The sequence below is a fragment of the Muntiacus reevesi genome, chromosome 12 (assembly GCF_963930625.1).
Source record: "Muntiacus reevesi chromosome 12, mMunRee1.1, whole genome shotgun sequence".
NCBI lineage: Eukaryota > Metazoa > Chordata > Mammalia > Artiodactyla > Cervidae > Muntiacus > Muntiacus reevesi.
In genome coordinates this window covers 48,442,152-48,455,532 of record NC_089260.1, presented here as the reverse complement: position 1 = coordinate 48,455,532, position 13,381 = coordinate 48,442,152, and the positions used below count along the sequence as shown (strand labels likewise).

The 13,381-nt window shown below is 42.1% G+C and overlaps 1 protein-coding gene across 1 annotated transcript in view; it reads left to right on the top strand.

Annotated features, from left to right (window-relative positions):
• The window catches only part of DNAJC5B (DnaJ heat shock protein family (Hsp40) member C5 beta), a 51,553-nt gene that overhangs the window by 35,796 nt on the left and 2,376 nt on the right, over positions 1-13,381 (top strand). Inside the window, exon 3 of the mRNA XM_065903473.1 lies at positions 4,315-4,486. Coding sequence (XP_065759545.1) covers positions 4,315-4,486 — 172 coding nt within the window. The remainder of the gene's footprint in view (positions 1-4,314; positions 4,487-13,381) is intronic.

Below are 13,381 nucleotides of genomic sequence, written 5' to 3'. Positions count from 1 at the left end.
TTTTTGTTTCCCTTGAAAAAAATTTCCTGAAAGGTCATGATATTATTCACTCTTTTAGACTCCATCCTAAAGAAAGCCTAACCTTAATATGTTACTAAACTCTTATTAATAAAAGAGCTATCACTTTGACTGAAAGCTGTCATGGTATTTAAGTATCGTTTTTGCTTTAGCTTACCAAGTGATTATAAAATACAGCAGGACTTAAAATACTTCTAGACATTAATTATGTTTGAATTTGATGCTTCAGGTTAATTCTGACTGCCCTCCCTACTCCCATAATGACTAATTAAAACTGACTCATTGCTAAAAACCAAAAATAATTAATTAGTGTGACAACTGTTTAAAAATTATTATGGGACAAATTTAGCTATGTACTTTCCTATCTATAGCACAGGCTACATCAGGGAACTCAATGCTAGGGAGAATGCATGGAAATCATGTCATAGGTTCACGTGAAGCCTGATGTGGGGCAGTGGAGAAGGAAATGAGGGGGAAAGGTGAGAATTAACTAGTGGAGGACACTGAGTTGGAGAGACAGAGAGGAAGAGAGAGGGAGAAAAAGGATATCTAGTCAAGAGAAAGGCAGCATTGTTAGGACTTAGTGCAATCAGAATTGACTTTTGACAGTAGTGTGATTTCCTAGGAATTCCTCAGATAGGCATGTTTGATGATAGTTTCATATTTGTTTATGAGTATTCAAGGCTTCCCAAGTGGCGCTAGTGGTAAAGAATCTGCCTGCCAGTGCAGGAGCCAGAGGAGACCCGGGTTTGACCCCTGGGTCTGATCCCTGGACCAGGAAAATCCTCTGGAATAGGAAGTGGCAACCCAATACCCCAGTATTCTTGCCTGGAGAATTCCATGGACAGAGGAGCCTGGTGGGCTACAGTCTGTGGGGCCACAAAGAGTCAGACACAACTGAGCACACACACACACACGAAGATTCATATCCTTATCTTATGATTACAGTATATTTACATTTGAATCATACGTATAGTCCATTGGCAGCTTTTTTTGGACAGTTCATGTACATATAGTAAGTTTACGGTTCATACATCTTGTGAAATCACATGAGCTCCCATGTAACATGAAATCACATATTACAACTCAATTCACATGAGTTGTAACAAATCATTTAAGAAGCTGCAGATCTCCAGAGTCAGGAGTCATGCTCAGTAGTACTCTGATTGCCACCTTCTTCCACAAAAATAAATCTTGTTAAATTGAGTGGTTGTACACATGCAGGATGAGAGAGGATGCCCCTGGTGGCTCAGACAGTAAAGAATCTGCCTGCAATGCAAGATACCTGGGTTTGATCTCTGGGTCAGGAAGATCCCCTGGAGAAGGGCACGGCAACCCACTCCAGTGTCCTTGCCTGGAGAATCCCATGGATAGAGGGGCCTGACAGGCTACAGTCCATGGGATCGCAAAGAGTCAGACATGACTGAATGACTAACACTTTCACTGTCATGGGGAGAGCAGGTCTGCAGCCTAAAGCCTCCTTTGCCTTCTGCAATCCTCAGAATTCCTTTTCCTGGGGATAAGTGGGGTTCCCACTGAAACCCCCTTTCTTTACTATTGAGGACTTGGGACGGAGACAAATTTCTGCCAAGAGGACGTGGAACTTGGAATGAGAATGTATATATTATCAATGTCATTTATGATGATAGATTGAATGTTTATGTAAAATACAGGTTTTTATGGGCTTACCTGGGAGCCTAACCTCCAGATATGATATAATGTCCATGGGAAGATATGTCCAGAGTTATAGATAATTAAACACTAGTACCTGATTGCATATTGGAGCCTACCTGCATAAAAAAGAGAATCGATTCCCTTGTCCAGAAGTTGACAAAACTGATCAAAATTCATAGAGCTAAGCAGAAGCTGTTAAGTAGTATAAGAGATACATGTGCTAAGTTGCTTCAGTCTTGTCCAACCTTTTGCAACCGCCAGGCCCCTCTGTCCATGGGATTCTCCAGGCAAGAATACTGGAATGGGTTACCATTTCCTTCTCTGAGGAATCTCCCCAACCCAGGGACTGAACCCCCATTGCTTATGTCTCCTGCCTTGGCAGGCAGGTTCTTTACTACTAGCACCACTTGGGAAGACCAGTGTAAGAGATATACATAAAATAATTCCTGATGTGGTTCTTTAAAAATAAGACTACAAAAAAATCTACCTTCCCTTCTGCTTGTGCCAAAGCCTCATTGCACAGTATCCATCAGAGTGCCCCAGCACATGATGATCATGTTTTAAGTACGCATTACATGTATGAATCAGTGTACCGATTTGAAAATGTGTTATTTGAAAAACAATGAACACCTACTTGTATCTTATACTACACTAAGCTCTGTGAGGATAAGGCAAGGTTATTTCTGAAATAGGCAAGCAATCCAGCTGGAATAACTAAAGAACAAAACATGTATTAAAGGAAATTTTCAGAGAGGAGAAATGGGAAAGGAATAGGAAAAGCAAAAAAGGACAAGAGTAGGTAAAGAAGGGGGTAGCATGTTGGGGAAACAGCTCCAGAACACTGCACAGGAGGGTCTTAGAGGCTGTTGGTGAGGAGGAAGCTTTTTTGTACTTTTCAGACTAATTTAAGAAATTTACAACTCTATGAAAATGCAGAGAATTCACAGCAAAAAAACTGTAGGTGTGAGGGTGTATGAAATCACTTCCAATTTCAAATACCGTATTTTTAATAAAACCATAAACTTATTTTGCTCAGTTAACAAAGGTGGCCTTGTTTTCACTGCAGATTAGATTAGGAGAGTGTAATCTTTTAATCTTTAGCTATGGTGAGTTTAGTGAGGAAACTTTTTATATGCTTGTGGGGAAATCCTGGTGTTGTGTACTAGGAGAAAAAAAATCATTTGTTTATCTACTAATCAATAATCAATCAATACATTCATTCATTCAGTAGGTATTTCTTGTCTACCACACGCCAAATATTAAACCTGGAGGTAGAGAAGGGATTGAAAGATGACTAATATATAGTTCTAGCCTTCAAGAGGCTCATGGTCTGAGACAGAATTATAAACTGATTACTGTCTTAAGCTTTTCAGAATAACTGAATAGTTTTGTCTTGTCAACAAAACAAGACTATGGTGGACATTTGTATGGAGTGTGGTTGGGGCACAGAGGAGGGAGTAACTGTTCTGGTGCATGAGTGCTAAGTCTCTTCGGTCATGTCCGACTCTTTGTGACCACATGGATGTAGCCCGCCAGGCTCCTCTGTCCATGGGATTCTCCAGGCAAGAGTACTGGAGTGGGTTGCCATGCCCTTCTCCAGGGGCAGTTGTTCTGGGGGAGGTGAGCTTTCCGGAAAGATGTTAGAGAGGATTGCTGAGATAAACTTACACACAGAGTGGCTATCTGTTAGATGACTAGGGGGTGGGGCAGGGGATGTCCAGGCAGATGAGTCCACAGGGAGAGCAGAGCTACGGCAAATACGGCAGGAGGGGAGCCATGCTGGTGCAGGGGAGGCATTGGGAGAGGCCAGATGACCACTAATAAGGAGCTCCAGCCTCTTCTAAAAGGCAAGTAGAGTTGCTGCATGGGTTCACGAGAACACGCATGTCAGAAAATTCCAGCAGCAATGTGCAGACTGGGTTAGAGGCAAGAGCGGCCACAGGTAGGTCAGTTTTGAGGCTACTGAAGTGTCCAGAGCAGAGATAAGGGAAAGTGAAAGTTGCTCAGTTGTTTCCGACTTTTTGCAACCCCATGGACTATACAGTCCATGGAATTCTCCAGGCCAGAATACTGGAGTGGGTAGCCTTTCAGGATAAGGGGCTCTGTTCTAAAGCCCTACCACTCAGGATACAGATGACGGGTGGGTGGGGCGGTGCGGGACAAAGGTCCCCAGGAGAGAGACTGCAGGACTTAGTGACCGAGAGAATAAGGCGGCAGCAGAGCTGGCTATCCATGGCTCTTCTCTGGTGAGAGTGGTTCAGTGCCCGTGGTCAGCTCATCTGACCTGTACGGGTATGTTTTCCGGTTTGTTTTGTTTGCTCTGCTCTTAATAATGATCACCGTGACTTAAGAATAAAGAAGAAAATGTCACACCTCATGACTTTGACTGCAAGTCACTTGTTCCTGGCTCGTTAGGCAAAACTTTATGAGAAATTTGTTTCCTAGGAAACAGAAAAGATAGTCCTCCACGGAATAAGGAATGAGGGTGAATATGCAGTTTGTGAGATGGGAACTGTGATGCCTCCAGGTCTCTGGAGGCACACGGGCAAAACACTTGATTTCTGGGATCTCTCACACCCCGTGCCCCTCACCCCTGTTTTGCTTTGCCTCTCTTTCCCCTAGACTCTGTTTGTCATCATTGGCCTCTTGACCGGCTGCTATTTTTGCTGCTGTCTGTGCTGCTGTTGCAACTGCTGCTGTGGACGCTGCTGGACTAAGTCATCGATGCCAGAAGAGGACTTCTACGTGTCTCCAGAGGATCTTGAGGAGCAGATCAAGACAGACATAGCAAAAGGTGGAGTGAGACGAGAATAGAGTAGTGGGTGTCCCTTCACGTGCCTGGCCAAGCACCAGGTCCCATGGTGATGGTGATTGCCAAAGAGAGAGATGCAACAACCAAACTGGGGGAAGAATCCCACAGACTTTTTCCTTTGATACCTCTTTTGAGGAAGATAAGAGGAATTTATCTTTACCAGTCACAGAAAAAAAAAGCACAAACTGACACTGAAAGAAAAGTCATGAGATATGCTGATCACAAAGCAAATGTTCATAGTCTCATTATGAGAGAGTGAACCATGGATCCAGGGAGACTGGGTGGGAATCCCAGGGGTAGGACAGCCAAGGTAGATATTTATCCCAGGAAAAGCACTTCAGTCTGTTAGCTTAGGTTCATGCTGTGCTCAGTCATGTCTGGCTTAGACTACAGGCCACCAGGCTCCTCTTTCCATGGGATTCTCCAAGCAGGAATACTGGAGTGGGCTGCCATGCCCTCCTGCCAAGGTATCTTCCTGACCCAGGGGTCAAACCCATATCTCCTGTGTCACAAGCAGATTCTTTACCATTGAGCCATCAGGGAAGCCCTGTTATGTTAGGATCTCTATTCAAATAGAAGGGAATGGACATCAAGAGAAGTCAGCAACCCTTGACTTTTCTTCTTTTTGATTACTTTGAAAACTGCATTTGGGTAAAACTGGTGGAGGGTAGCCTTCCCTGGAAATTCAGGTTCTTTCATATCCACACATTCAGAGCTAACTTCAAACCAGCATCAAGCATGTCGTCCTACAAATGGGACTGTCTGCTAGACCACCTCCGTGTGTTTATCAGTGTGTATGCATGGCCATGGTATATTCCTTGATTCTTCAAGTTCACTCATTGAACAAAAAAATGTAAAGAAAGGTAAAATCTCATAGAATTCACAACATCAGGAATACTCCATACTCTCTGGGAAATGCCTTTGTTTAAACAAACTGGGGTCAAACCTGTCATTGTCCTCTCTGTCTTACAGCCATAATGCCACTGTCATTTTCTCCTGCAGAATGGATCATTATTCTAGATAACAGGCTTTATCACTAAGTCACAGAGCAGCCTGGAAATAAAAGAATTACTTGATAATTAGGCAGTGATCCCTGGAGGAGGGCATGGCAACCCACTCCAGTATTCTTGCCTGGAGAATGATCAGAAGAGCCTGGCGGGCTACAGTCTGTGAGGATGCAAAGAATCAGACATGACTGAAACAACTGAGCAAGCACTTGGACAGTGATGCAGGACGCACTTCTGTGGACTGATTCTTTTGATGACAATAAAGCACAAATTCCATGACATGAGACAGAGCAGAGACTATTTAAAGGTTTTGAGGTACTTTTAATTTCCTATCAAGTGTGATGCTAAGTAATATCCAATTATTACCCACCCTGACTCCAACTTAAAGGAGTCATGTGAACCTGGCTTGGTCTCAGACCATTTCAGGGTTGGGATATCAGAAGGGATGTCTATGCCAGCTGTGACTCCTTCCTATAGGGACCAGTGGGTAGCCAGTGTGCCAGATGGGGTTTGCTCCTACCATTTTTTATTACTGCCCCCGCGGCCAAATTGTAGGCCCATGGTGCAATACAACTTTCTTTTGCTTAATTTGGGATACAAAAGGACACATATTTAATGGGGCCTACATACCAAAAAAGAGCAAGCAAGCTATATTACTCATGAATAGGTTAAACAGAAATATATATGTGTAAACTCTTCTTCAGGAAAGAGCCAGGGACTTTGGCATGACTTGCTTAAGAATGATGAGTCCAGTGGACTTCCTTGCTGGTCCAGTGGTTAAGGCTCCATGCTCCCAGTGCATGGGACACAGGTTCAATCCCTGGGTAGGGAACCTAAGATCCTCCATGGGTATGAAGATTAATGAGACCAATGATTTTTCACATCTGCTCTTTGGAGGGAGATAAACTGACATTCAGCCCTGCCCATCAACAGAAAATTGGATTAAAGAATTACTGAGCATAACCCCACCCATCAGAACAAGACACAGTTTCCCCCACAGTCAATCTCTCCCATCAGGAAGTTTCCATAAGCCTTTTATCCATCAGAGGGCCAAAAGAATGAAAACCATAATCACAGAAAACTAACCAAACTGATCACATGGACCACAGCCTTGTCTAACTCAATGAAACTATAAACCATGACATGTAGGGCCACCCAAGACAGATGGGTCATGGTGGAAAGTTCTGACAAAACGTGGTCCACTGGAGAAGGGAACGGCAAACCACTTCCATACTCTTGCCTTGAGAAACCCATGAACAGTATGAAAAGGCAAAAACATAGGACACTGAATGATGAAGTGCCCAGGTCAGTAGGTACCCAACATGCTACTGGAAAACAGTGGAGAAATAACTCTGGAAAGAAAGAAGAGACAGAGCCAAAACAAAAACACCCAGTTGTAGATGTGACCAATGATGGAAGTAAATTCCGATGCTATAAAGAACAATGTTGCATAGGAACCTGGAATGTTAGGTCCATGAATCAAGGCAAATTGGAAATGGTCAAACAGGAGATGGCAAGAGTGAACATTGACATTTTAGGAATCAGCAAACTAAAATGAACCGGAATTGGGTGAATTTAACTCAGACAACCATTATGTCTACTACTGTGGGCAAGAATCCCTTAGAAGAAATGGAGGAGCCCTCATAGTCAGCAAAAGAGTCTGAAATGCAGTACTTGGATGCAATCTCAAAAACAACAGAATGATCTCTGTTCATTTCCAAGGCAAACCATTCAATATCACAGTAATCTAAATCTATGCCTTGACCAGTAATGCTGAAGAAGCTGAAGTTGAATGGTTCTATGAAGACCTATAAGACCTTCTAGAACTAACACCCAAAAAAGATGTCCTTTTCATCATAGGAGACTGGAATGCAAAAGTAGGAAGCCAAGAAACACCTGGAGTAACAGGCAAATTTGGCCTTGGAGTACAAAACGAAGCAGGGAAAAGGCTGACAGAACTTTGTCAAGAGAATGCTCTGGTCATGGCAAACACCCTCTTCCAACAACAACAAGAGAAGACGTTACACATGGACATTACCAGATGGTCAATAGTGAAATCAGATTGATTATATTCTTTGTAGCCAAAGATGGAGAAGTTCTATATAGCCAGCAAAAACAAGACTGGGAGCTGACTGTGGTTCATATCATGAACTCCTTATTGCCAAATTCAGACTTAAATTAAAGAAAGTAGGGAAAACCACTAGACCATTCAGGTATGACCTAAATCAAATCCCTTACGATTATAGTGTGGAAGTGAGAAATAGATTCAAGGGATTAGATCCGATAGACAGAATGTCTGAGGAACTATGGACAGAGGTTCATGACATTGTACAGGAGGCAGTAATTAAGACCATCCCCAAGAAAAAGAAATGCAAAAAGGCAAGATGGTTGTGTGAGGAGGCCTTACAAATAGCTGAGAAAAGAAGAGAAGCTAAAGGCAAAGGAGAAAATGAAAGCTATACCTATCTGAACGCAGAGTTCCAAAGAATAGCAAGGAGAGATAAGAAAGCCTTCCTCAGTGATCAGTGCAAAGAAATAGAGGAAAACAATAGAATGGGAAAGACTAGAGATCTCTTCAAGAAAACTAGAGATACCAAGGGAACATTTCATGCAAAGATGGGCACAATAAAGGACAGAAATGGTATGGACCTTACAGAAGTAGCAGATATTAAGAAGAGGTGGTAAGAATACACAGATGAACTATACAAAAAAGATCTTCATGACCCAGATTACCACGATGGTGTGATCACTCATCTAGAGCCAGACATCCTTGAGTGTGAAGTCAAGTGGGCCTTAGGAAGCATCACTATGAACAAAGCTAGCAGAGGTGATGGAATTCCAGTTGAGCTATTGCAAATCCTAAAAGATAATGCTGTGAAAGTGCTGCACTCAATATGCCAGCAAATTTGGAAAACTCAGCAGTGGCCACAGGACTGGAAAAGGTGAGTTTTCATTCCAATCCCAAAGAATGCTCAGACTACCACACTCATCTCACATGCTAGCAAAGTAATGATCAAAATTCTCCAAGCCAGGCTTCAACAGTATGTGAACTGTGAACTTCCAGATGTTCAAACTGGATTTATAAAAGGCAGAGGAACTAGAGATCAAATTGCCGACATCTGTTAGATCATCAGAAAAGCAAGAGAGTTCCAGAAAAACATCTATTTCTGCTTTATTGACTATAACAAAGCCTTTGACTATGTGGATCACAACAAACTGTGGAAAACTCTTAAAGAGATGGGAATACCAGACCACATGACCTGCCTCCTGGGAAACCTGTATGCAGGTCAGGAAGCAACAGTTAGAACTGGACATGGAACAACAGACTGGTTCCAAATTGGAAAAGGAGTACATCAAGACTATTGTCACACTGCTTATTTAACTTATATGTAGAGTAGATCGTATGAAATGCTGGGCTGGATGATGCACAAGCCGGAATTAAGAAAGCCGGGAGAAATACCAATAATCTCAGATATGCAGATGACACCACCCTTATGGCAGAAAGCAAAGAGGAACTAAAGAGCCTCTTGATGAAAGTGAAAGAGCAGAGTGAAAAAGTTGAGTTAAAACTAAGCATTCAGAAAACTAAGATCATGGCATCTGGTCCCATCACTTTATGGCAAATAGATGGGGGAACAGTGGAAACGTTGAGAGACTTTATTTTCTTGGGCTCCAAACTGCAGATGGTGACGACTGCAGCCATTAAATTAAAAGATGCTTGCTCCTTGGAAGAAAAGCTATGACCAACCTAGACAGCATATTAAAAAGCAGAGACATTACTTTGCCAACAAAGGTCCGTCTAGTCAAAGCTATGGTTTTTCCAGTAGTCATGTATGGATGTGAGAGTTGGACCATAAAGAAAGCTGAGCAATGAAGAATTGATGCTTTTGAACTGTGGTGTTGGAGAAGACTCTTGAGAGGAGATTAGACTAGTCCATCCTAAAGGAAATCAGTCCTGAATATTCATTGGAAGGACTGATGCTGAAGCTGAAACTCCAATACTTTGGCCACCTGATGGGAAGAACTGACTCCTTGGAAAAGACCCTAATGCTGGGAAAGATTGAAGGTGGGAGGAGAAGGGGACGACAGAGGATGAGATGGTTGGATGGTATCACCAACTCAATAGACATGAGTAAGCTCCAGGAGTAGGTGATGGACAGGCATGCTACAATCCATGGGGTAGTAAAGATTCGGACACAACTGAGCGACTAAAAAGAACTGACAACTGACATCAGGTCATGTCGGGGGTCACTGGGATCTCCTATAATATCCGTCAGCCCAGTGCATCAGTGGCAGAGAACAGGAAGGAGCAGGGACACAGAGCACTGTCATTGTCAGCCAGTGTGTCATCCTCATCTTTTCCTTTATAGCGTGGAAACCAGAACTAGGTGAATTCAATCTAGATATCACAAACCCAGTGTTCCATTCTTGTCTGAAGAGCCACAGAGTCTTTCCTTTTTAAATTAGACAAAAGCTCCACCCAGTCATTTCAGCAGACCTTCTCTGTAGATTTCCTTTCTGGAACAGAAACACATTCTCAGTGCCAAATTCCACCCAGGTTTCCTTCCTACAGAGCTGTTGGTGATGAATTTATGTGCCACTCACTGTTCTCGATTCTGATTCTCCAGAGCTACCAATTCCATTGAAAAGGTCAGATTACAGACCTTTTCATGAACCCACTTGACTGTGTTACCATAAGCCTTAACCAAAAGGAAAAGCTCTATCCTATTCTGAAATATTTTAATGCACAATTATTCTAGGTTTTCTAGGGCCAGAAACTTAACACAATCTGTACAGTCCTTTTGGAGAAAAAAACAAAAATTACAAATACAAAATTAGATCTGAAAGCAAGTATTTATCATGAAAAAAAGAAATTACAAAAAAATTGCAAGCCTTAAAAACTCATAAACATCTTAAATGTCACAAATTTTGAAAAATAGCAATAGTTTAACTGCCTGGCACACCTTTATAATACTCCCTGCTATACTTTCTGGGTAAATCTTCTTTCATTGCCTCTTTATTTAATAGTAATTTCATTAACATCATTTACTATAGGGGCAATAGAAAAATAATTGTCTTTCCTCTAGCATGTTTGTTCAAAATTTGTTTTTATTATCGGTACATTAGAAAATTTTCAATTTTACATTTCATTATTGATAATGTTTTCTAACTTTTTAGGGATGTTGTCAAATTTAAGAAAACTCCTATCCAACTTATTTCATATGATGTAAAATTTGGAAGAATTTTTCTACAGACCAAGTTTGAATACACATTTAAAACCCTGTTGCCCCTCCATCAACCAAAGTTTCCAGGGTCAGAGCACACTGGATACATTCATAGAATGTGACACCATGTCTGGTGTGGATCTTCAAGTCTCTTAAGCAATTAAATTCAGATGTTGAGTTACAGAAGTTATCTCTAAGGCCACTCCTATGCCAGTATGGCTAGCAGTAATTATACAGAGTTACTACAAACCACAAAAACATACGCCACAGTTTCTGGTCAAGGGTAGTGGCATTTGCTAGTAAAGAGGAGAGATTTACTTGGGTTATTGTGTCTGTTTCATCCGTGCAAAAGGGTGTAACCCAACTTCTACCCTTAAGAAATAAAGGAAGGAAGTTCAAAAGAGTGGCATCTTCAATAGTCTCTGCAAACTTTAGAACCTGATTCCCATCTCTTTCTCAAAATAAAAATAAAATCCCAGTGGGTTTCTAGGAACACAGGGGAATTCTATTATTCTTACCAATCAACTAGGAGCAAAGAGAAGAGAGACAGCATCTTGGTGGGTTGCCCATCCCTCCCTTTTGTCTTGGAAAATTTAAAGCTTGAAAGATAAAGGTAATGGATATCACAAATTAGAAGTTCTACTTTGTGAAACTTTGAGCACTTTATGTAAAACAAGCTCATCTAGACCCTATACTCCTCTGTTAGATGAAGGATACAATGAAGTCAAAACTACCAGCCAAGAGGGCTGCAGAGACCATCCTGAGACAGAACACCTTTCCCTAGGCCTGCGTGTGTGTGTGTGGGTGTGAGAGAGAGAGAGACAGACAGACAGACAGACAGACAGACAGAGACAGAGACAGAGAAAGGAAGGAAAGAAGAGAGGAAGGAGGTACAGAAATAAGAGCATAAATGGAAACCGAGCATCGCTAAATACCCTGGCAAAGAGAACCAAAAATACAAAAGATAAATTCAGTTTTTTTTTTCCAAGCACTGGTCTGAAAACGACCAATTAAAACCCTAAAATTTCCTCGTGGAATCATAATTTCCCTAATTTTTTTTTGAAGGCAAGGGAATAAGGTATTCAAGGGAGAAGATGTTATAGTATGCTGACCTTGGATCTAAAATCGTGAGAGTCAGTGCAAAGAAAAAGCTATTGACTGCTTAGCTGCTCCTGCCAGTCACCTGGATGAAGCCCAAATAAATTCACAGCCACTTAGCTAAAGAGGCCATATGGCTTGTAATTAGACTCACTCTCAGCCAAGATATTGAGACATTTATTACATTTACTATTCAGCATTCATCGCACTTTACTGCCCAGTAAAAGGGCACCAAGGAAGAGATTAAATTCATCCTTTCTCTTTTCACCAATCCCACTCAATCTCAATCCCCTTCCTAATCAACCCCCAATCCAAAGGATCTGATTTCTAAAAATAATTTTTGGAAAATAACTGTGGTAACTAGTCCAAAGCCCATTGCTAATAAAGCCTCTGCCTGCAATGAGGAAGACTCAGGTTCGATCCCTGGGTCAGGAAGATCCCTGAAGAGGGAATGGCTACCCACTCCAGTTCTTGCCTGGAGAATCCCATGGACACAGGAGCCTGGCTGACTGTAGTCCACGGGGGTTGCAAAGAGTAGGACATGACTGAGTAGCTGACACTTTCACTTTCTATATGAAAATATCAAGTAAGCCTCACTGAGGCCTGGGCTTGGGGAGCAGGACAAGTGAGTCAGCACAGAATACTGCCCTACAAGCAGTTCAAAGTGGACCCAAGGCTTCTTCAAAGTTTTCCTGCTAAGGTTCAGTGAGCAAATTTACTTGATAGGTTTATCAAGATATTCTTTCAACCACAAACATTTATTGAGCACTTTTTACTAGGGGCTAGAGCAAAGAAAGATGCTGTCCCTGTGGTCTAAGACCTGACAGTCTAGCAGAGGAGATGGGAAGACAAACAATAAAGAAATAATCACACAAGGAGCTAGTTAACTTAGAGGTACAGTAAGTCTGCCAGAGGAGAAGCACGGGGGCTGTGACAGTGAACACTAGGGGTCTGACCTGGAGGCAGGTGAGGTCTGCTTCCCAGAGGGAGTGACACTTACAGCTGAAAACTTTGAGGAGGAGGAGGAGTTAAGGGGTAGGAGATGATGGGGATGGAGAATCCTAGAAGAGAGGAATCCTTTTTTTTTAAAGTATTTTATTTTAAAAATCTATTTATTTGGCTGTGGGTCTTGTAGTTGTAGCACCCAGGCTTAGTTGCCCCCAGGCAAGTGGGATCTTAGTTTCCCGCATCCCCTGCAATGGAAGGTGGATTCTTAGATACTGGATCACCAAGGAAGTCCCAGAAGGGAGGAATCTTGATACTGGCACAGTGTCTGGCACACAATCTCCCTGTATCCTGTGGACAAGAGGGTAAATAGAGCTCTAGATGCTGGGCAAGGCGGGGATAGTCATATTAGGCTGTTCTATTGCATAGTTTTTATCAAGAAATAGAATGAAGTAGAAGCTATGCAGAGATCACATTTACAAATAACCCCAAACTGGGCTACATCCAGACAAGGGTTCATACCATAAAAGCGAAATGTGATAGGCAGAAAACAGCTGGAATCCCGGAAAGTTTGCTAGACAAGAGCAAGAGCTATAGGATTT